Genomic DNA, 25,411 nt, shown 5'->3' with positions numbered 1-25,411 from the left:
CCTAGAGTTGATTAGAGGGTCTTCGAGAGTAGGAGAGGAGTTTGAAGAGGAGTCTTGCCTCTTTACATCGGCTTTAGGAGAGGTCCCTGGATAGCCAGTGGATCGGGAGTCAGCTTGTTGCCGCTTGCACGGAGATTAGATCCATAGAGGAGAGGAGGGCGGAGTATAGGTATCATGCCAGGCCTCTTTCTGGACTCAGGCAGGCGATAGAGTCACATGGGATTTCTTTGAGATATCCGGACCCCATAGGAGGGGAGACGGTATTCACAGGTTGCGTGGCCAGGATGGAGCTATTGTTTCAGATCCCCCCCCCCCCCCCAGGTGAGAGCCATTGCCACATACTTTTTTCAATCCCTCCTCATTGGTGTCCCAACATCTTCAAAGGTGGTGGACGCACACGAGAGGGTCTGGTGGCATACGAGGGAGGTGGTTCCCTCTTCTCTTCGGTTATTCTTATTGACACCATTTATTGCAGAGGAGTTAGCGGAGGCATTGACGACACTTCCCAGGGGCAAATGCTCGGGGGCAGACGGGCTTCCAGTCTCCTTCTTTCTTCGATATTGGGACCTCATGGAAGGTTGTAACTTGGTTGAACACAATGCTAATCAATACACTTAAATACACCAAGATTTAATGGACAACATGCTCAATACAAGAAGTAATTTGCTGAATTGACAAGAGACGCACAATGAGCTGGAATAGCTGGCCTCTCCCTCATAAAGTATTTTGATCTTGGGAGAATCAAGTACATAGTGTCATGGGAATTTCTGACCAGATTTCCACACCAATGCATATGAATACAGTATAGCAAGCAATGTGATTGTCGGTATAGACTTGCAACTCACACTACCCTCTCAAGTGCCCATGTTTCCTACCATCTGCTCTCTATTGTTCCACCAACACATAGTAGCAACAATCTGTCAGAATATGCAGCGGAGATGAAGACAAAATCTGAAAACTCGAGCAAGTGCATTGCAGAAAAACACAGCAATAGAGAGGGAGAGAGAGAAGCGTATAACTCTGCTATATATACACAAGAAAATCCCGGTGACTGAATACAATAAGTGGGGGGCCAAGGGGCCATTTATATGGTCCCTACAAGCAATCGGCCTGTTGTAGAGACAGTCGATAGCTACCTGGAGGTACCCGACTAGCAGCAATCCAAGTTGGCTCTGCAGAAGACCTGTCGGCCAGCAGTACCTGAGTCGGCCAGCTCTGAGAGTCTAGTTGGATACCACACAGAGGCAGGTGGGTAGCCGACAGCCCTCCACACAACATAAAAAATAGGGAAAAATACGGAGAGTGGGGAAAAATGAGAAAACACCTAAATCGGGCGGGCACACCCACAACAGAGGCCGTGGTGTAAATATGTAGACAGGAGATGATTGCTAACACCCCCTCTCAGCTCCTGGATGTGGAACTAACCCCAGTGAGCTGGAGTGCTGCTGGAGCATAGCCTGAGGTAGAGACTTCGTGAAGAGGTCCGCCGCATTGTCCTTCGTCCAACAATAAAGAAGCAAGATGTCACCAGCCAAGATCTTCTCACGTACAAAGTGATATTGTATCTCTATGTGCTTGGTCCGGGCATGGAAGACCGGGTTCCAAGCAATAGCTATACAGCTCTGGTTATCGCACTGGATGACTGTGGGCTCCTCCTGTGGAAACCCAATCTCATCAAGCAACCTCCGCAGCCACACAACCTCGCAAGTAGCACCACAAGCAGCCTGGTACTTTGCCTCTTGTCGATGATAAGGCAATAGTTGGCTGCCTCTTATTGCTCCATGAAACCGCTCCTGAGCCGAGGGAAAAACTGTAGCCTGATGTGGATCTCCTCGTGTCTGGATCTCCTCCCCAATCCGAGTCACTCCATCCGTGGAGTCTGACACCATCCATCAATACCTCTCCTGTGTAGAAGAGTCCAAGATCCTTCGTACCCTGTAGATACCGCAAGATTCACAATCCTGCGTCCCAATGAGACTTCAACGGCGTCTGCGTGAATGAGCTCAATAGCCCCACGGAAAAGCTCAAGTCCAATCTGGTGTTCAGTAACCAGATCAATGAACCAACCAGCTTCCGATACAGAGAGGCATCAATTGGCTCACAAGGATCATTCACTGTCAGCTTTGTGTTCGGGTCCATTGGCGACGTAATAGGCTTGTAGTTCTCCATCCCAAAGGCCTCAAGCAACTCATGAACATACCGCTGTTGAGAGACAAAAAACCCCCTCTGGGTCTGCCAGATCTCCAATCCCAAAAAGAAGTGGAGTAAGCCTAAGTCGGTCATCTCAAACTCCTTTGACAAGGCAGCCTTCGTCACTCCAATGTGCTCCACATGACTGCGGGTGAGAATGAGATCATCCACATAAAGGATGATTAACGTAACCATGCCGCGTTCCCGAAAGAGATACAGGTTGGGATTTGCAACCGATCTCTGAAATCCAGTCCGAAGAAAGAAGGAATCAATCTTCTGATTCCAAGCCCTGGGAGCATTGTTTAAGACCATACAATGCCTTCCTTAACTTGTAAACCATCCCTTCTAATCCTGGAACCACAAAGTTTGGAGGCTGCTCAACATAAACCTCCTCCTGCAAGTCACCATTAAGGAACGCATATTTGACATCCATCTGATACACAGGCTACCTCTAAGAAGAAGCAAGGGCAAGAACGGTCCGAATCGTGGTTATCCTCGTTGCGGTGCAAAGGTATCCTCATAGTCGATGCTTGGCCGCTGAGCATAACCCTTAGCCACGAGTCTGGCTTTGTGTTTGTCCACCGACCCATCTTACGCATATTTGGTCTTAAAGACCCATTTGACACCAATGACTGACCGTTTTGACGGCCTCGGTACCAACACCCAAGTGTTCTTCTTCTCGATGGCATCCAGTTCCACCTGCATGGCTTTCCTCCAAGTATCCTGTGCAAGGGCTTCCTTGATGGAAGTGGGCTCTTTGTCTTGCATGATACGAGACAGCAAAGCATAGTTTACCTGTAAAAGCTCCGCTGAATGACTTTTGTCACGAACTTTGTGCGATCTTCGAGGTACGTCCTCTGTGGTCCATTCGGAGGGAAGCTCCGTGACACTTGATGCCCGAAGGGTGTCCACTAACCACTTGGGTACTCGAACAGAACGCGGAGCCTCCTGCCCCCGCGGGGGCTCAACCTCTTGAACTGACTGTGGTTGTCCAGCTGGAACAATAGACTGGGAATCATCATTAGAATCCTCTGGGTCTCCAAGGAGTGGCGGCTCATGAACAATGGAAACCGGAATATGCTCATCAAAGACCACATCCCTGCTGACAACAATCTCATTCCTCTCTGGATCAAACAACCTGTATCCCTTGGAAAGAGAGTGTAACACGCGGAAGCTCTGGGGGTCTCTTTTCAGCCCTAAACACTCCTGGAAACCATTTGATGCAAAACGCAGATATAGAGGAGAGTAGAGAGAGAGAGAGAGAGAGAGAGATATGCTGGAAATTCAGTATATTACTATAGTACAAAAAGGTACTCTTACACACAGCCCTAGGCTGCCTTGAATAAAAGGTGAATAACACCCAAAACTGTCCCCCTATGGGACTCCTACTGACCCAAACCCCTAGAGGGTTGAATGGCTAGAACAATGAGCATGAGTGTCTATTTATAGGCTTGGATCCTTTGGAGAGCTGGCCGACCACCAGCAGCCTTGGCATAAATACAAAAACGCAAGCCCCTTTATCAGCCGCCTTGTCTTTCTTGATGCGCTCCAGCCCCTTGGCACAGATTCTGCACCTGAGGCTCCTAAATTCTGGTTCTACTCATCTTTTACTGGCTGCCCCCTTTTGGATTAGCCCTGAGAAAGTACATGGCATTGATCATGCACATGACATCCCCCTCTGCTAAACTTGATGACGGGAATCCAACCTCCTCTTGGATGACTGTCATCATCCCAATCCTTTTCCCGAAGTCCCCCTGCCATCCATCCATCCCTGGCAACCTTTTTCTCTGAAAGCCCAGCCTGTTCTCCAAACCACTCTGTCTCAGACGAAGATCTATGCATCTGTTTCATCTAGTCCACAATCCATTCCTGCCCTGACTCTGAACATTGTCTTGGTTTTCATTCCTGAGAAATGAGTCTGGCACTCTCACATCACCCTTTGGAGGATAATCCTCCCTTGGGACCGTTACCCGAGAACCTATCTGGCTCATAGGACTGCCATCCCCTCTGGCTTTGTGGAACACCACCAACAAACCTCCTGGGAGCTCTTCCCGATTATGTGTTCCTTGCCTTGGGCTTAATATCCATGTACTTTCTTGTACCTTGGACCTGTACACCATCATATGGGACTGATTCAGTGTTTAGCTTTGCTGAGACTGATCCTCTGATACCAATGTAACACGCGGAAGCTCTGGGGGTCTTCTTTCAGCCCTAAACACTCCTGGAAACCATCTGATGCAAAACGCAGATATAGAGAGAGAGTAGAGAGAGAGAGAGAGAGAGATGCTGGAAATTCAATATATTACTATAGTACAAGTCCCCCTATGGGACTCCTACTGACCCAAACCCCTAGAGGGTTGAATGGCTAGAACAATGAGCATGAGTGCCTATTTATAGGCCTTGGATCCTTTGGAGAGCTGGCCGACCAGCAGTCGGCCAGCAGCCTTGGCATAAATACAAAAACACAAGCCCCCTTTATCAGCCGCCTTGTCTTTCTTGATGCGCTCCAGCCCCTTGGCTCTCTGGAATCAGCCGACAGCCCTCTGGAACCAGCCGACAGCATCCTCCTCCATGATCCCCATGCCTTGCTCCAAGTCCACCACAGATTCTGCACCTGAGGCTCCTAAATTCTGGTTCTACTCATCTTTTACTGGCTGCCCCCTTTTGGATTAGCCCTGAGAAAGTACATGGCATTGATCATGCACATGACAGAGAGTTATATCCCACAAATATAAGCTTTTGGGACTTGGAGTCGAGCTCCCCCCTCTGCTTCTTCGGAATGTGTACATGCGCATCGCTCCCAAACACACGGAAATGGGAGACATCAGGTTTCTTGCCAAAGTATGCCTCAAAGGGAGTCATGTTAGGTACTGAAGTTGTCGGAGATCGGTTGAGGATATGGACAGCCGTAGCCACAGCCTCTTCCCAAAGTGGACAAGGAAGATCACGATGCTCTAGCATCGTCCTCGCCATCTCCACCACAGTCCTGTTCTTGCGTTCTACAACTCCATTCTGTGATGGCGAACCTGTATTGGCCAGTTCCCTGTTGATGCCATGATCTGCACAAAATCTTACGAAAGCATTTGAAGAGAATTCACCTCCTTTATCAGCCCGGAGAGTCTTTACCTGCAATCTAGACTCTTTCTCCACCATCACATGCCACTCCTTGAACCGAGCAATGGTTTGGTCCTTCTGAGAAAGGAAATAGACCCATGTGAATTTGGAACAAACATCAACAAGCAGCATGAAATATAGAGATCCTCCCAATGATGGTGTCTGCATAGGTCCACACAAGTCAGTGTGAACCAACTCCAACGGTTTCAAAACTTGCCTGGAAGCCTGCTTCGGAAAGGATTCCTTGTGCTGCTTACCACGTATGCAAGAACTGCAATGTCCTTGCCTGCTGCCAACATCTGACAAGCCAACCACCATCTGGCCTTGAAAAGCTTGCCGCAGCCCATCCACATTAAGTGGCCAAACCGAAACAAGTCACCAACCTGAAAACCTGTCAATGAGGAGAGTGTGGAGAGTTTGTAGATACCATTCTCCACGCCGCCTTCCCAAACAACTTGGCCGGTCTCGCGGTCCCGTAGAGCTACTGAACTCCTCAAACTCCACCCGGAAGCCAGTCTTGCATACCTAATGCACTGACAATAGATGAAAACCAAGTGCTAGGACGTAAAGAATACGAGAGGAATGCTTACCCCCCTTGCCGTCGGGAATGATCTCCATTCGGCCCTCACTGTGTATCGGAATTGTGGAATTGTCGCCAATGAAAATGCGACCCGACTGCCGTTTCAGATCCAAAAAGAAGTCACGGGAAGGAGTCATGTGCTTGGAAGCACCGCTGTCGAGAATCCACTCCCGAGTATCCTTTGTGGTGAAGCCAACTGCCTCCTTGCTCGAAGAAGATGAAGTATCCGAGTCCATCATCTCTAAGTGCACAAAGGCTGGAGTCTTTGCAGCTGAAGCTGAAGAATCAACACTCTTCCCAGTCCGCTTAGGACACTTCCTCCAATAGTGGCCTTTCTCGCCACAATCATTGCAGGTCCTCTCGGCCTTCAATTTTTCTCATGACCTCCGAACCTCCGCCTTGTGGAGGGTTCGTGAATCTTTCCTTCTCGTCCAAGACCATGGGCACAAGCTCCTCCCATGTGATGGTGTTGAGCCTGCCAACTAGTAATCAAAGAAGAGTAGAATGCTGAGTACTGAGAGGGCAAATGCCACAGCAACGTGATGGCCATATCGTTCGATGATATCTCTTTCCCAGCTTGAAGAACTTCCTATTGAAGAGCCTGCAGCTTGTTAATGTGCTCCCACATCGTCAATGACTTTGCAGGATTCATCACCCGCATCTGCACTTCCATGGAGATCCTCTTCATGGGTGATACCCTATTATAGACAGAAGCCAAATGCTGCCATATACCTCTGGCCAGCGTCATATGCTTGATATGATTGATAACCTGCGGTGTGCAGTTGAGGAAACTGAAAGAACGGACCCTGGCATTGACACGACCCTGGCATTGACACGACCCTGTGCCTGTGCCTTGCGTTCCTTCCGAATTGAGGGTAACTCCCCTTCCTCTTAACTACGGCCGTGGAACCCCAACAACAATGAAATCAGCAAGGTCGTAAGACTCCAAAACAGATTCCATCATTACCTTTCATATGCCGTAGTTGTTCCCGTCCAACTGACGGTCCACTGGGAACATGGGGAGTGTTCGGATCTTCACATGCTTCTCAGCCATCTCAAGTAGATCTGCCATTGCGGGAGTGTAACTGAAAAGGGTGGGTAGGTGGGAAAAAAGAACTACTTAAACTTGCAAGTGGCTGTCCAGCAAATCAGCCCGCCTTCCTCTTGCTTCTCCTCTTCCCGAACGGTCCAGAACAGTCCACCAATCTGCAACAAAACAGCCCCCCTCTTGCTCACACAGTTCCCAAGATTTATCAAGACCCCAGAGCTCTGATACCATGTCAAAATATGCAGCGGAGATGAAGACAAAATCTGAAAACTCAAGAGCAAGTGCACTGCAGCAGAAAAAAACAGCAATAAGGAGGGAGAGAGAGAAGCATATAACTTTGCTATATATACACAAGAAAATCCCAGTGACTGAATACAGTGAGTGGGGGGCCAAGGGGCCATTTTATATGGCCCCTACAAGGAGTCGGCCTGCTATAGAGACGGTCGACAGCTACCTGGAGGTACCCGACCAGCAGGCAGCAATCCAAGTCGGCTGCAGAAGACTTGTTGGCTAGCAGTACCCGAGTCGGCCAGCTAGTTGGATACCACGCAGAGGCAGGTGGGCAGCCGACGACCCTCCACACAACATAAAAAATAGGGAAAAATATGGAGAGGGGAAAAATGAGAAAACACCTAAATCGGGCGGGCACACCCACAACAGAGGCCCTGGTGTAAATATACAGACAGGAGATGACTGCTAACACAATATGCAAGAGAGCATGTAGGACAAGAGAACACTACAGAGGATATGTGATCTTCGAGACTGGTTCCTTCCTTCTACTACTTGCTTCCATATTTAAGCATAAAAGCTTACCAATTGCAAGTAGAGTCGATGACAATGGAAGTCTTCCCGATGGAAGTGCTTGGAGTGTTGAAATCTTCGATTTGTCGCAATCCTTCGCGACAAAAGTCTGCAAGAGGATGGAGGGAACCTTGGGAAAGCTTCCCCTATGGTTCAACTTGAGAAAGGAAGACTGAAATCAGGGTTTTCAGCAAAAGACCAGAAATTACAGCAAAAGTGAGAGCTCTTTTACTGAATTTCAGTCATTAGGAGTGTGTGGGAGAGTGTATAGCACCTGGAAACACTCTTGGAAGCTTGGAAAACACCCTAGCAAGCTTGGATATGGAGTTGGGAAGGAGATAGTGCAGAAAATACAGCCAAGGAAGATTCATGAAGGAGGCACCTACTTTATTTGAGAGAGGGAAGAGTGAGATGGTGAGTTGTCTACTCTAGGTGTTAGGTAGGTGCTTTGTGGTGCAAGCTAGAACGGACACATGGCTAGTTGCTCCCTTTGTACAAAAGGGGATAAGGTTTGGGTGGTGGGTTTTGTCCACCTTGGGACATCAGTGTGTGTGAACACAGGGCTGGTCATAATTTATAAGTGGGTTTTGGTCGCCCAGAACTTAATGAAGTGTGTATACACTCACTTATAAATTAGTGCTAATTCCTAAGGCTAGGTTTATGACCAATACTTACCACCTGTCACATGCCACATAACCATGTCAGCAGACCCACATGCACGATTCACGGGCGGGCATCCCCTTACCTGGAACTACACATTGGTTAAGCAAGCTTGAAAACAGCATGCAATTTCAATTGCAAGCACATGCAGCATTGGTATGGACAATCCTCGTTCATGAGACTACCAAAATAGACGTGCTCCAAGCAAGTATACGAGGTACTAGACCCAATAGAACACCAATCCACCAGGCATTTCCGAGCATGTACACAGAGGCACAAGTCCCAACGGAAAGCCAATTCCACATTATCACATGAGTGGCATCAATCCCCGTCATATATAACTGCTATGAAATAGTCCAATGTACATGCATGATGAGAAAGCATGGGTGGGCTAATTGGGTGGCCAAATGGTGACAAAGGTAGCCTTCGAGCTACCTTCAATGAGATCATGATTGCAGGTGCCATGTCAAAGAGGCTCTTAGAGGGCTTGATTCACTTGATTCCCAAGGAGGGTGGTGATAGGATCAGAGCATTTTTGACATCTTTACATTTTAGGAGGCGACAACAGACATCAGGACCTCATTGTGCTACTTCTAGACTTTGAGAAAGCTTATGATAGGGTGGATTGGAGCTTTCTGGAGGGCACTATGAGCCAGATGGGATTCCCCATGGAGTGGATTCGTGGAGTCTCAAGACTTTACTCAGCCTCACACAGCCAGGTTCTCATTCAGGGAGCCCATGGCGACAGATTCCCCCTCTCCCGCTCGGTTCAATAGGGCTGTCCTTTGGCACCTTACCTCTTCCTCGCCGAGGCCATGAGTAGTTTCTCTTCGCCGAGGAGACCGGGCTTCAGGGATTGCATCTTCCCCTCCGCACACAAGAGGAGCTGCAGGACTTAGAGTTTGCAGACGACACACTAGCCTTTCTTGCAGGAGATGTGGAGAATCTACAGAGATTTGTAGAGGCGATGGAGGTTTTTTGCCGCGCATCAGGAGCACCAATCAAGTGGCATAAGTCATGGGGTTTTTGGGTACTAGCCCCAACTTGGCAACCATTTAATGATTTCTTGTCACCATTTGGTCCACCCGTGCTTTCTTATCATGTATGTACATTGGAACTGGTGTCCATGGCAGTTGTTTATGCCGGGGATTGATGCCACTCATGTGATACTGTAGACTTGGTTTTCCGTTGGGACTTGTGCCTCCGTGTACATGCCCGAAAATGGTGGATTGGTGTTCCATTGGGTCTGGTACCTCATGTACTTGCTTGAAGCACGTCTATTTTGGTATAGTCTCATGAACGGGGATTGTCCATACCAATGCTGCATTGCATAGCATCTTTATGTGCTTGCTTGCAATTGAAATTGCATGCTGTTTTCATGCTTGCTTGACCAATGTGTAGTTCCGGGTAAGGGGACGCGTGCCTGTGAACTGTGCGTGTGAAACTGTCTGCTGACATGGTTGTGTGGCATGTGAACAGGTGGTAAGTATTACCCAATCTAGGCTCAAATAGCCCTTAGGACTTAGCCAATATTTATAAGTGAGTGCGTTTCCACTTCATTGAAGTTTGGGCGCCCAAAAGTCACTTATAAATTATGACCGCTCCCATGTTCACACTCACTGAAGTCCCGAGGTGGACAAGACTCAATGTCCAGGACTTGATTCTCCCCTTTTACTCATAAATGGGTATCTCCCCATGTCCCTTCACCTGATTGGACCCCAATTCACTTACTTATTAAGAGAAAATTCGTGTTTTCTCTTCATAAAGATTTTTGGAGGCTGAAAACTTTGTTTTTCCACCATTTCTCTCCATAGCCATAACCCAACTTGCTAGGGTGTTTTCCAAGCTTCCAAGAGTGTTTCCAAGTGCTAATCACTCTCCTACTCACTCCCAATGACTGAAATTCAGCAAAACAGCTCTCATTTTTTGCTGTAATTTCTGGTCTTTTTGCTGAAAACCCTAATTTCAGCCTTTCTTTCTCAAGTTGAACCTTAGGGGAAGCTTTCTTAAGGTTCCCTTCATCCTCTTGAAGACTTTTGTCGCGAAGAAAGGCGACAAATCAAAGATCTCAACACTCCAAGGACTTCCATCGCGAAGACTTCCGCTGTCATCGACTCTACTTGCTATTGGTAAGCTTTTATGCTTAAATATGGGAGCAAGTAGCAGGAGGGAGGAACCGGATTACAAGATCACATACCCTGTGTAGTGTTCTCTTGTCCTACGTGCGCTCTTGCAGATTGTTGCTACCATGTGTTGGTGGAACAATAGAGAGTAGATGGTAGGGAACATGGGCACTTGAGAGGGTAGTGTGGGTTGCAAGTCTACATCGACAACCACGTGTTTGCAATAATGTATTCATATGCATTGGTATGGAAATCTGGTCAGAAATGCCCATGACACTATGTACTTGATTCTCCCAAGATCAATATACTTTATTTGAGGGAGGGGTCGGTCGTTCCGGCTCATTGTGTCTCGCTTGTCAATTCAGTAATTTACTTCTTGTATTTGAACAAGTGTCCATCAAATCTTAGTGTATATAAGTGTATTGATTAGCATTGTGTTCAACCAAGTTACATTTCCAGTGGATCCCGAGGGGCACTCCAGTTCGATATCTCGGTTGGTTGCCAGGGTGGCATTGATCTCTCTCTCTCTTTCGAGGAGCAGCTCGCCTCGCTTTTTCTGAGTATTCGGAAGAAGCTTCTATATTGGAGCTCGGTGAGGCTCTCCCGAGCAGGTAGGGTGGTGGTGGTGGTGAACTAGGTACTTCTTGCCACCATGTGGTACATCACTTCATGCTAGGCCTTTTCTCAGACATGCATTGGCCAGGTACAACGATTAATCCAAAATTTCTTATGGGCTAGAAGTGATGAGAGGCCAGCCAGGGCCAAGGTGACATGGAGAGTGATTATTCAACCACGTCGCAGAGGGGAGCTAGGCCTCATTGATCCGGCTATTTAGAGCCACGCCTTGCTGGGCAAGCTGATTGTTAGAGGCCTCCTTCCTGGTGGTGTTGTGTGAGACATGTGTGTAGAGTTGTTGTGAATTTCGGAGTAAGATGAAACTGTGTTGGTTTGTCAGAGTGAGTGTCATTGTGAAATGTCAGACCTAGGAATGGAGAAAAAATTGCTCTGCTCAGGCAACAATAAACACTGGCGATCACGGTGCTTATGATGGGTGTTCATGGTCGAGTTTGCTTTCTTCTGTTAGAAGGACGGGTGCCAAGAAGATGCAGAGCAGCAGTAGAAGTGATGGTTGTAGAGGTGGTTATGTTTTCTTGGAAGTCAAATGCTAGGCGGTAGTTCGGGCTGGAGAATTCGCAGCAATTTCTTCATTCATATTTCACTAGGTGGGCAGCGAGGCAGCGAGGTTTGCAGCAGCGAGAGAATGACCCGAATGCAGAAGGGCATGAAGGTGGTGACGATAGTGGGATGCAACGTGATAGTTCGGAGTATGAGTCAGAACCTGGTGCAGAGGATTTAGAAGATATAGAGGAGTATGGAGGAATTTTCAATGAGCCAAGAGAGGAAAGGCAATGGGATCCGGTGGTGATAGGAGGAGTTTTGTTACAGCATTTGTTTCTAGTAAGGAGGCGATTGGACTTTGATCCACTGCGGATTGGGGGGGGCTTACCAGCACCACCTCCATCACCAGTATCGTCCTCATCATCTTTTGCAGGGCATTTGACCCCTAATACGCTAAGGAATATCTCAATTCGAGACAAGATGGCAGGCTAGAGGATTTGACGGAGTGTATGACGTGCAAGCCAAGATGTGACAATTCCAAGCGACACTGGAGGGAAGAGCCATGCAGTGGTTGAGCAATTTCAATGCAGGTTATTTCGGAGATTATTTGGCATTAAAGAATGCATTTTTGAACAGGTTCAGAAAGGAGAAAACTCCGAATGATGTTCTTGCAAAGATTAAAGCAATTAAGTAGAGGAAAATGTTTGTGGAGGATTATACTCAGAAGTTCAATCAGTATCTGAGAAGGCTTACAAATGCGGAGAGGCCGACGGATGAAATGTTGGCCGGATACTATATGAATGGTTTGAGGAAGGAACTGCGGAATGCAGTAGCAGGTGTGGATATCGGAGCAGGTTTGGATGATTTGATAGAAACTGCCACAAGAGCAGAGAAGCGCTTTGGAGTAATCAATCCGAGTCCTTCAAAGTGTAGTTCTCGGGAATCTAAGAAGAAAAAGAAGGGGAGGAAGAAGAAGAGATCTTCAGATGACAGTAGTGATGATGATTCTGATTCAGACACAGATTCAGATTCTGAGTCAAAGACAAGTAGTGGTTCAGATTCTGATTCAGATTGCGATTCAGATTCGAGTTCAGACAAGGGGGATAAGAAACGGAAGCATAAGAAGAAGGATAAAGAAAAGTCCAAAGGAAGTTTGGTTGAAAAGATGGTGGAGAAAAAGTTGAAAGAAATGGGGGTTAAGCAGGAGTCAGAATCAAGTAGCAAGAAGCCTCATTGTGATATTTGTGACATTAATGGTCATAAAACAACCAATTGTTGGTACAATCCTAATTTTAGGGGACCAATTCCGGAGCGATTCAGCAAAATTTGGCACAAGCAAGTGGAGTATTTTCGGATGCTGCAGGACAGCAGAGGACATTTAATAATTCGGGTTGGCGTGGACAACAACAGTGGAGGCCACCTTTTAATCAAAATAGGCCATACAGAGGCAATTTTAATCAGGGCTACCGACCATGATATGGCGGTTATCAAAATTTCAGGCCTTGGGGAGAAATTGGCAACAACAACAGGGATGGTAGCAACCCCCAAACTGGCGTTAGCCAAATTGGAATCCGCAGGTATGGGATCAACAGTCATCAAATATGCAGTTACCACAGTTACCTGCACCATCTGTACAGCAGGGGGAGGCAGAGAAAACACCTCAGAGTAATTTCATTGATGTTGAAGTTTCGGAGGATCAGGGGACAAATCAAGTGTCAGCGGAGTGTTCTCCGGAGTGTGATTGTTCGTCCAGTGAGCCTGAGGCAATGGCAGTTACTCGTTCAAAGGCAAGGCTTAAACCATCTTTGGGATTGGGAAGCACAGAAGGAAGTTCGAGATGAGGTAGCGGATGAAGTGGAGCAGTCCGGAAAGGAAGAAATGACATCTGGACAGAAGCAAAAGCAGCTCAAGATAGTGGGGAGTTGAGAATTAGCATCAGGGGCATTGTTTGAGGAACTACTGAATACTCCTATGCAGTTTACATTGGATCAGTTGCTTTCATTGGTTCCGATTTTTAGGGACAGACTTATTCATTTACAAGAAAGTCAACCATTCCTGATATTCAGAGTGCATTGAAGGAGAGTGTTGGGACTTATCAGATTAGTCCAGATGATGTGGATTTTACTATACCAACTGTGAAGTTGGAATTTGATGGTCGTATATTTTCTGTTGTTCTGTTAGATGGGGGATCCGGTGTGAATATTTTGTCTGAAGCTGAATTTTCAAGGATGGCAGATGTTAAGCTTGAGCCTGCACCATTCCAAGTGCGGATGGTGGATCAGCGGAGAGTGCAGCCAATTGGGATGTTGCGAGGTCAAATCCTCAAGGTGCATGGATTACCATTTTAAGCAAATTTTGTTGTTTTGAAGATGCAGGATGCAGGGAATGCTTATTCAATGCTTTTAGGGAGACCGTGGTTTAAGTCCGCGAAGCTTAAACAGGATTGGGAAAGGAATAAAGTGATTGTGAAGAAAGGTAAACATTCTGTAAGGATTCCAATGACTACAAAGAAGAAATTGTCAACGTCAGTAAAGCCAATGATGGCTCAGACAATTAATTTGGCTGATGAAGTTGAAGACGATGAAGAAGCATGTTTTATGGAGGCAAATCCTACTGTTGTTCCAGTATTTGAAGTTGATGTGGAAAGGATTGTGGAGAAGTATGTTTTTCAGGAGGATTCTGCAAAGTCCGACAGGAAGTTATCTGTTAAGTCAGGTGAAGTGGATACAGGTCAGGGATCAATTCAGGAATCAGGAGTCAGTTCTGTCTCCAAGATGAAAGAGGATTTGGAGTATTTAGATGAGGAAGTGCCACCAAAAGAGGCAATAACCAGAGCTGATTTTCTATATGACAAATTGATGGAAAAGGTTTCAAGAGTGAAAGAAGATGATTTGCAGGAGTTGAATCTGGGATCTGAAGTTAATCCGAAAGTGGTCAAAGTCAGTGTCAATTTGGATGAGAGGTTTAAGGAGGATCTTAAGAGGTTGCTGCAAGAGTTCATTGATGTGTTTGCCTGGGATTATTCGGATTTGAAGGGCATGGATCCGGAGGTGTATAAACACCAGATTAATCTGAAGGAAGATGTGGTGCCGGTGATTCAACAACGTTATAGAATGAATCCAAATTATGCAAAGCAGGTGAAGGAAGAGTTGGATAAGCTTTTGCAAGTAGGTTTCATTATACCAATAGATCAGGCAGAATGGTTGTCACCAATAGTTGTCGTTCCAAAGAAGTCTGGCAAAAACCGGGTGTGTGTGGATTACATAAAATTGAATGCAGCAACTGTTGCCGATCCATTTCCATTGCCGTTTATGGATTCAAGCTTGGATGATGTCGCAGGCCATGAAATGTATAGTTTTCTTAACGGTTTTTCAGGATATAACCAGATCCGGATGGCGGAGGAAGATGTTGCTAAAACCGCATTTATAACAGAATGGGGTGCATTTGCATATACAGTGATGAGTTTTGGATTGAAGAATGGGCCACCATCGTTTTCCAAAGCAGATTTCAAAACTTTTGAGCCGTATTTGACGGAATTCATGTGGATTTTCATGGATGATTTTTCTGTATTTGGCAAGAAGGCAAAGCACTTGGAGTATCTTAGGAAATGTTTGGAAAGGTGTCGGCTGTTTCGGATGTCTCTGAATCCATACAAATGTGCAATTGCAGTGCAAAGAGGGAAGCTGTTAGGTCACATCATCTCTGAAGAAGGTATGTCAATTGACTCTGACAAAACTAGTGCAATTCAAAAAGCAGTAGCACCTGACAATTTGAAGGCAGTATCAAGATTTATGGGGCAGATAAAGTGTCACAATAGGTACTTGAGATATCTTGCAAATGTCAGTGCACCTTTGACTCATTTGACAAAGAAGGATGTTGAGTTTGTATGGGGAGATGCTCAGGAGAAGGCATTTCAGGTTATGAAGAAGATGCTTGTTGTTTCTCTTATCATCCAACCACCAAATTGGCAGTTGCCATTTCATGTGTTTGTGGATGCGTCGGATATGGCGGTCGGAGCTGTTTTGATGCAGGAGAAGATCCGTGGGTGATTTCGACCAGTGTATTATGCAAGTCGGATGCTGAAACCGGCTGAAAAGAATTACACAGTTACTGAGCGGGAAGCTTTAGGAATGATTTTTGCATTGGAGAAATTTCGGCATTACTTGCTAGGGAACAAAGTAATTTTTCATGTTGATCACCAAGCGCTGATTTTCTTAGTGAAGAAGCCAAAGCTGGAAGGCAGATTGGCAAGGTGGATGCTTTTGCTACAGGAATTTGACTATACAGTGTTGCATACACCAGGGAACAAGCATGCAGTAGCGGATTACCTTAGCAGATTGGAAAATATGCAGGAGATGCTTGGGGTGTCAGATCAGCTTCCGGATGCGGAATTGTTTCATGTACAGGGACAAGAGTTTGACAACTGGTATCATCAAATGTTCCAGTTTTTGACAGATGGAGTTTTGCCTTCTAGTATGTCAACAGATCAGAAGAAGAAATTTGCATTGTGAAGCAGACCATTTTTGATTATTGCGGGTGCACTATACCGGAAGGGACTGGATCAGATCATCAGGAGATGTGTACCGGATGAGGAGCAGAAAGCTGTTTTGCAGGAGGCACATTTTGGAGCAGCTGGAGGACATTTTTCAGGAGAGATTACAAGACGGAAAATAATGCAAGCAGGTTTGTGGTGGCCATTGTTGCTCAAGGATGCACATCAGTTTGCCAGGTAGTGTTTGCAATGTCAGAAGAGAGGGGGGTATGTCTTGGCCTTGTGAAAATGGAACAGCACAAGTGTGGGCATGGTGGTTGCTGAGTCAAAATATCAAATGATTCACATATGGTGTGCCCGGACAGAGTTAATGATGTGTGGACATCCCTAGGTGTGAAGGGGGGAACTAGAACATTAATATTTTAATGTTTTATGAATGGTTGCCCCTAGGCCTTAGTGGCCCCTAGGGAACTTTAATAACTATAAAAGTTGGGGCCCTAGGACAAGTATGGGGAGGGGGCAACTCCACTTTTGGAGTGCATGCCTCTCTCTCTTCTCTCTCTCTCTTCCTTTTGGAAAAACGTGTAGCATACGTGCTGGTGAGAGGCGTGGAAAAGCAGGAGAGAACTAGATGGCTGCTGCAGAATTTTGGGCTGCTGATTTTCTGTGCAAACCAGCCGTACAGCTCTGTATGGACAAGCTGCTGCAAGTACACCTTCTGGTACAGGCTACGCACAGGTGTTGCTGCGAGTACATCTGTTGGTACAGGCTGCGCACAGGTACAGAACTGCTGCTGCAGGTTCTGTTGCAGGTACAGCTGTACGGACAGCTGTACGGATAGAACAGAAGCTGACGGCGCTGGACAGATCTGGTACAGGCGGCGCTGAACTGGCTGAGCAGGTACAGTCGGGTACAGGGACTGGTTGCAGGCGGCGCATGCAAGTACAGTGACACGTGGCAAGTACGGACTGGTACAATGCAGTTTTTCAGGTCTATACAATCAGGTACAGCACTGAGGTGGATGCAGAGAGGAAGGTACAGACAGGTACTCCCACACGTGTGAAGCAGAGTTGTTGAAACAAGTGTGCAAGTACAGACTGGTACAACTGTTTCCTCCGGATCCACGAGCTGATTTTGGTAAGCTTTGAGTTTGTTCATCTATCTCTCTTTCCGTTGCCTTATGTCTGTTGCAGATTTGAGCTATCTGGCCCCTTGTGAGAGGAGGGGTATGGCAGATTGAAAAGGGTGGAGACAGAGATTGAACAGTGAATGTATGCTTGTGCTGAGAAGTTGAATCATGTGCATGAGATATGCCAGATGTATGCTCATGGCTGCCCTGCTAAATGGTCTTGGCTGATCAGAGGGAGGCACAGAGTGTTGCTTTGAGACACAGATCTGTGTGTGTGAATCCTCTGTGCTAAGAGGTATTGTGGGCTGTCAGATTGGACATACAGGTGTACTCTCTTGGCTGATTTTGTTGTACTCAGCCTTACATACTTTTGAAATTGAATAAAGAAATACCGCAAGGGGCGCCAAGCTTTGGGGCCAACAGGTGTCGCTTTGTTTTCAGATTTGGGCACTCTAGCTCCAATCTATTTTGTTTTCATATCTAGACTACAAGTGGAAGGGTGACTGCTAGTCCACCGCACTTTGGTTTCTACCAGAGGCCGATTTCAAGGTTCCGTTGCCGGGACATCGTCGACTTTCTCAAGGAGGCGAGCCCGTGGTTGTCATGACCATCAAAAGCTTCAACATGAGGAAAGTGAAAAGGATGCACAAGATGATGAGTCTAAGTCTAATTTGTCTATGTTAGATAAGGACAGGACTGATTTCTTATGTGGGTTTCAAGATCGTTTTTCCGAGTCATTGCCAGGAGAACTACCTCCTGAGAGGCCAAAAGATCATGCCATTGATCTAATTCCTGGTAGTACTCCACCGAATAGACCGTCGTACCGTGTTAGTGCAGCCCAAGAGGAAGAGATTATGAGTCAGGTACAGGAGCTTTTGAATAAAGGGTTGATACAGCCTAGTTCATCATCCTTTTGCTCACCTGTACTCTTAGTGCAAAAGAAGGATGGTTCTTGGCGCATGTGTATTGACTACAGGGCGCTGAACAAGAATACCATCAAGAATCGATTCCCCATACCGAGAATCGATGACATTTTGGACCGCTTACAGGGCTCCACAGTCTTTAGTCGCATTGACTTGAAAAGCGGGTATCATCTGATACAAATTAGACCCGAGGATGTGCATAAGACAGCATTCCGAACCACGTTTGGGTTGTATGAGTTTTTGGTTATGCCCTTTGGTTTGACAAATGCACCTGCCACATTTAACAGAATGATGGACAGGATTTTCAGGCCTCATAGAGCGTTTGTGGGCACATTCTTTGATGATATGATTGTGCATTCACAAACTGAGGAAGAGCATAGAAGGCATTTGGCCATTGTGTTTGCAGAACTCAGGAAACATAGGCTGGTTGTTAATGGCAAGAAGAGTGAGTTTTTCTTGCAAGAGATACATTTCTTGGGGCATATTGTGTCTAAGCATGGAGTCCGTATGGATCCAGCAAAGGTGGAAGCAATTCTTAATTGGCCAGATTTGAGGACCATGCATGATGTACGCAGCTTTCTAGGATTGTGTTCCTATTACAGGCGTTACATACGGTACTTTGCTGAAATTGCTTGACCTCTTCATGCCTTGACAAAGAAGGCAACTCTGTTTAGATGGGCTGATCAGGAAATTACAGCATTCAAAAAGCTCAAAGAAAAGCTTACTTCGGATCCAGTATTGGTGTTACCGGACCTCCGAAAGGCTTTTGTTGTCCAATGTGATGCATGCGGAAGTAGCATTGGTGCAGTTCTCATGCAAGAGGGACATGTCATAGCCTATGAGAGTAGAATATTGCAAGATGCCGAGAAGCATTTACAGGTTTATGAGAAAGAGATGTTGGCTGTAATTCACGCTCTTTCTACATGGAAACACTACTTGCTTGGGGCTGATTTCACTGTGCAGACAGATCATCAGACCTTGCGTTATTTCCTCACGCAGACTAAGCTTTCAGAGAAGCATATGCGTTGGGCAAACTTTTTGTCTATGTTTCACTTCCAGATTGTGCATGTGGAAGGCAAAAAGAATGTAGTGGCAGATGCTTTGTCACGCAAGCCACAGGTCTCTGCAGTTTCACTTGCTTATCATCATGAGCTTGATGAAATGAAAGAGCAGTATGCCCATGATGAGGACTTTGGCAGGGTGTATGATCAGATGTCTGAGGGTTAGCGGCATGAGCATTACACTCTCAGAGATGGGTTTTTATTTGCATGGCAAACTGTGTGTTACCAGGTCATTGCGCCTCAAGGTTATGATTGAAAGTCATGCTCCACCGTATGTAGGTCATAGAGGAATTGACGCCACGGTAAAAGCAGTGGAGACTTTCTTTTATTGGCCAACCTTGAGAAGAGATGTTGATGCCTTTGTGAGGCAATGCATCGTATGTCAGAAGGTAAAGTTTGACCGTCAAAAGACACCAGGGTTACTACAGCCTTTACCTATTCCAGATAGACCTTGGGAGAGCATTGCCATGGATTTTATATTTGATCTTCCACGGACACAAACGGGCAATGATGGCATTTGGACTATCATATGCAGGTTCAGTAAGCAGGCTCATTTCATTCCCGTGCGTAAGACGATCAAAGTGGATCATATGGTGAAGTTGTTCATGGCGAACATCTTTAAGTATCATGGCTTGCCTACGTCTATCATTAGTGACCGTGATCCACGGATGACGAGTTTGTTTTGGAGAGGATTGTTTGACAACATGGGTACAACTCTCAAGTTTTCATCGTCATTTCATCCACAAACAGAGGTCAGTCGGAAGAGGCTAATTCTACAGTGTTGGATCTTCTTAAGTGTTATGTGTCAGAGCACAAGCAACAATGGAAAAAGTATCTTCCTTTGGTGGAGTTTGCATATAACAACACTGTTCATACCTCGACAGGCAAGGCGCCTTTTGAGATTGTGGAAGGAGGGAAGAAGGTACCACCCATTTTGCATACAAAGGATAAGATCTTTGAGGCTGATCAGTATGTGGAGAGTATGGATGAGGCTTATCGGAGAGTTAAGTTGGCACTCCAGAAAACTCAGCAGAAGCAAAAGAAAGCCGCAGACCGTCACAGACGTGATTTAGAGTTTGCATTGGGTGATTGGGTTCTTTTGCGTTTTGAAAAGGCTGGACTCAAGAAGATGAAGGGTAAAGAGCGCTTATTCCCTAAGTTGAGCATGCGTTATTATGGGCCTTTTCAGGTATTGGAAAAGATTGGTGAGGTAGCCTATCGCTTGAAGCTACCAGATCACTGGAGGATTCACAATGCTTTTCACGTGAGTCTCCTTAGACCTTTCCGTGGGGATGTGCCTGAGGATGTATCAGATGAGGCTCAGCCGGAAGTTGAGGAACTTGATGAGGTTCTGATTCCAGAGCAGATACTGGCACATAAGGAAAGAAAGGTACGAGGTAAAGTTTCCTGTCGCTATCTTGTGAAGTTCAAGAACTATTCACCGATGGATGCGAAGTGGATGGAGGAAGGTGACTTAACAGATTCACCTCAGGTTTTGCAGCTTTATCTCGATGCCTTTGAGTTAGAGCCGACTCTTGTTGTGGCTCATTCAGGTTCAGTAGAGCATGGGTCTGGAGCATTACCTGATGCTCAAGAGGGGGGTAGCACCTCCACTCCCTTGATACAGACAGGCTCAGATGACATCTAGAGGTCGCTTGGTGCAGTTTTTATCTCACCCGAAGGTACTGAGAGTGACAGTACATCTGTTTATGGGACTTCTATGATATATGTGTACTAGTCACATGGGATTTTGTGGATATGTATGGTTCACAGTGGTATACAACTTGGACTATTACTACGTCATTGGTTTGCAGTGAATGTTGATACATGTGCATGGCTTAGAGAGATTGGGACGCTGATCTTGCCATATTGTATATTTCACTTTGGATATTTGCTGTATCACCAGAATGCAATTGAGGACGCTTGCCATTTTTCAAGAGGGGGGTATGTCATGGCCCTGTGAAAATGGAACAGCACAAGTGTGGGCATGGTGGTTGCTGAGTCAAAATATCAAATGATTCACATGTGGGGTGCCCGGACAGAGTTAATGATGTGTGGACATCCCTAGGTGTGAAGGGGGGAACTAGAACATTAATATTTTAATGTTTTATGAATGGTTGCCCCTAGGCCTTAGTGGCCCCTAGGGAACTTTAATAACTATAAAAGTTGGGGCCCTAGGACAAGTATGGGAGGGGGCAACTCCACTTTTGGAGTGCATGCCTCTCTCTGTTCTCTCTCTCTCTTCCTTTTGGAAAAACGTGTAGCATACGTGCTGGTGAGAGGCGTGGAAAAGCAGGAGAGAACTAGATGGCTGCTGCAGAATTTGGGCTGCTGATTTTCTGTGCAAATCAGCCGTACAGCTCTGTACGGACAAGCTGCTGCAAGTACACCTTCTGGTACAGGCTGCGCACAGGTGTTGCTGCGAGTACATTTGCTGGTACAGGTTGCGCACAGGTACAGAACTGTTGCTGCAGGTTCTGTTGCAGGTACAACTGTACGGAAAGCTGTACGGACAGAACAGAAGCTGACGGCGCTGGACAGTAACAGGTACTGGCGGCGCTGGACAGATCTGGTACAGGCAGCGCTGAACTGGCTGAGCAGGTACAGTCGGGTACAGGGACTAGCTGCAGGCGGCGCATGCAAGTATAGTGACACGGACGTTGGGAACTACTGCCTCTGCAGGACCTTGTGAGTGATCATGTATGTTGATGACAAGTGTTTGTGAGGTGTCCCATCTGCTTGTAGGAGCTGCGCACTATGTCCCCCAGTGCAGGGTGCACGTGACATTTCAATGTGCTGCGTGTGTTGCCATGGGTCAGTGTTGTAGGAGCTGCGGACGTTGGGAACTACCGCCTCTGCTGCAGGACCTTGTGAGTGATCATGTATGTTGATGACAAGTGTTTGTGAGGTGTCCCATCTGCTTGTAAGTGAAGCATTGGCCAAGAAGGCATGAGTACTCCAATCTTTGTAGGATGGGGTCTCCTTGAAGGCAAGGAAGGGATATGACATGAGGCACCATCTCCGGCGAGGCTATACAGATGCGAAGGGATGGGATCTTGGGCTGCCCGTGCTAGGGATGAAGTGGCATTGGGGGGGGGGGGGGGTGGGGGGCTCCACTCTCCCAATGGCACCACCGATCACCGGGGGAAAGCTTGAAATGCCAACTAGTGGATTGCATGCGGGGTTGAAGCTGTGGTGCCACCTCGCAAAGAAGGCTTGGGCCGTATGCAATGCGATGGGGCTTAGCTACATGACTCGATCTGAAGCCTGTGGTGAGTCGAACTCAACCTGGTCGTAGCCGCGTCCCAAAAGATGAATGTATGTGATCTTTTTAGGCCCTCCAAGGAGGCTAGCTTGAAGATCTTTGAGGTGTCTGTGCGAAGGGCGTCTACCGACAATCTTGCATACCAGAGTGGAGGCCTCTAAAGATGTCACTGTCGTAGCAAGGAGCTGAAGGTTTGCTTCAGAGAAAGATAGGCAAGTAGCAGTGGCCTCAGTCGGGGATGACGGAGCGGCTGCCATGGAGTCCTCTTGAGGGGTGAAGACTAGAAAAGACCGAGACTTGCCGAATGTGAAAATGCCCAAGAACTAAAGATGCTGCCAGATGAAGACGGAGGGGACGAAGAAATGGAGCCGGAGGAAGACCCGCGGGCGGGGGGGGGGGGGGGGGGAGAGGCGGGCGTGAGGGTGCGTAGAAGGGACCGGGGCAACGGGGGGGGGGGGGGGGGGGGGGGGTGGGGGGCAATGCGGGAAATGGAGAGGAGACGCAGGCAGCGCAGTTCACAAGGGGAGGTACTCACAGCTCCTAGCTCCGGTTGTTGTGTTCACACACTTATCAATGTGTGAGCACTATTATTGTGGGCACCTGTGAAATTCAAGCCTATGGGCATCTTCCTCATTCTTTTTGACCTAGGCACCCTCCCTTGGGCCCAATTGGGTGCCCAACCTTAAATTTCGGCAAGTATGGGCTTGGCGTGACACTCGGCCACCTTCCTATGTTTGAGCCACGTTTCTTACTTCTCATGTTTTTTGATTAATTCTCTCTCATAGGCGCCTTCCTACCTATCGATGGACTAAGCAAAACGATTGAAGTTGACTTCAAAATTCATGTCACCTTAATTATTGATAATATTTATCTGCAACACAAAAAAATTGATTAGCTTCTCCACAAACAATGGAACTAATCGCGAGGTTGTCAATTCAGTATCGGTTGGCATAAACAGTTTAATTAGGCAAATAAAAAATTACCAAATGTCATTATGGTTTGTGTTAGTCCAACTACCATATCCATGGAATCAATTTCCCATTTTCTATTAGGAATTCCAAAGAAAGCAACATACCATCTTGTTTTAGGTGACTTGATTTGCCAACGAGGCATTGTGGTTGAGCCTAAAGATAAAGCTCATTGGCATTTTATTGTAGGTGTCTTGCTTTGTCAACGAGGCATTGTGGTTGAGCCTAAAGATAAAGTTCATCGTCATTTTGCATCTGAGACTACAGCGCAATCTGGCTGAGAGGACAAGCCACTACTTTTTTAGATTTTCCCCCCCACACTCTTGCATCACCTCTAACCGATGTGCTCTCCACCCATGTGAGTCGGCAGAAGCATTCAATAGAGAAAATTGTTTGCACATACAAAGTTTGCTGAGTGCTCCATAAAGATGGTGTTTTCACTTCTTTAACACAGATCACAGCATAAAGCTTTTTTCTCATGTGTCAGATACCTGACCTAATCACCTGTTTTTCATTCTGGAACAAGGCACCACCTACAATGTTAGTTACTCCACCTACAGTGTTAGTTACTAGCATTGGTGTGATATTTGGGTAGTAGACATACCTCCATGAATCCTGTGATGTGAGATCTTGGGACAAGTTCCTTTTGGGTGGGCCTTAATTCAAGCTCTGCTTAAGCGTTTCTTGTGGCCTGGTTCAGTAGTTTCCCTGCTTTGTGCACTGGCTAATTCATAGAAAGAAAAAACGAAGGAGTGTTAGGATTGTGGTGTCCCCACCTCCATTTCTACAAATCTCATGCAAGAAGAGAGCCACACATTTCAGGTCCTCATACCTGGCAGGCCAATGTGATGGGCCTCAACTGGCTAACAAAGAGAAGCAAGGCCAACAGCCTAGGACCAATCATAGGGTACTTATATTCTACCCATCTGTGAAACATTCTGTACCTGTTTAATTTTTTTGACTTTGTAGTTATAAAACCAATGAAACGGTACTTTTTTTCTTAGTTTTTCCGGTTCCCCCCTTTAGATATCATGTTTGTCTTGGAGGAAATTGGTTGGGTTGCTAGGCTGATTTGCTATGATGTACTACTGGGAAAGCATGCTTTAGTCTATCAAGGGAAACATCATGCTTTCATGGTACTGCCCAGGGGTACATAATCCATGTGTTCACATAACATTCTCGACGTCATGGATAATGTGTCACTCACATATATTATAGGCCTGACCTAAAACAGCGAGACTGGCTTGCTCGTCTTGTTTGTGCAGATGAAAAAGTAACTGCGATTGAAGCTGAGCGAAGAGCGGAGCTCAAAGCTGCTCAAGCCCCATACAAGGCTATGCCAAAGGAAACACATACAGAGAACACCAGCTAAAAAGCATGAAGATCAGCACTTTTAACCAGTGCTTTCAATTTCCTTCATTCAAAAAATGACTTTGTTATGCCAGTTCTTGCATATGAAATACAAGATGATGAGCCTTCAAGGTTATCGTTGATAGTGGTTCCTGTAACGCAAAGCTCATACCCTTTGGCCCTTCCTAGCTCACTAGAACAATACTTTTGACATGTGTATCTGCTTTATTTACTTAAACTTGTCTAGTTTTTTCTAATACAAATCCGGACAGACCTTTTTGAAGATTGATCAATCATTTCATGTTCTCTATTCTTTGTAGATTCAGTTAAATGTGGCATTTTTGGGGGCTGGTCGTAGTGTTCATGTTGAGAGTTAAATGTTTGTAAAAAAGGATTTGAGTCCAATTGAAAACAGAGAACAAGGCAGGAGGAGCTTCTGCAGTACGTGTCCTTATGCAATGCGCATACGGGAAAGCTGCTCAGCATGGCAATGATAAACAAACATTAAGAACATTCCCATCATTTCTGCTTCTCTAATTGTGTCGACCTTTTTTGAAAGCCATTATGTATATTTTTTGTGGGGAGATA

At 46.3% G+C, this 25,411-nt stretch overlaps 1 protein-coding gene across 1 annotated transcript in view; it reads left to right on the top strand.

Annotated features, from left to right (window-relative positions):
* LOC147604730 (DNA mismatch repair protein) overlaps nucleotides 1-25,106 on the top strand; it is a 30,467-nt gene extending 5,361 nt beyond the window's left edge. Inside the window, exon 2 of the mRNA XM_086794620.1 lies at nucleotides 24,739-25,106. Within this exon, the coding sequence (XP_086650746.1) occupies nucleotides 24,739-24,845 (107 nt within the window). The 3' untranslated portion in view covers nucleotides 24,846-25,106. The remainder of the gene's footprint in view (nucleotides 1-24,738) is intronic.
* Nucleotides 25,107-25,411: the final 305 nt, after the last annotated feature.

Source organism: Cibotium barometz, chromosome 61 (assembly GCF_041138505.1).
Source record: "Cibotium barometz isolate CiBa-2024 chromosome 61, ASM4113850v1, whole genome shotgun sequence".
NCBI classification, from domain to species: domain Eukaryota; kingdom Viridiplantae; phylum Streptophyta; class Polypodiopsida; order Cyatheales; family Cibotiaceae; genus Cibotium; species Cibotium barometz.
The sequence above is the reverse complement of the archived record's forward strand: the minus strand, read 5'-3'. Positions and strand labels throughout refer to the sequence as shown.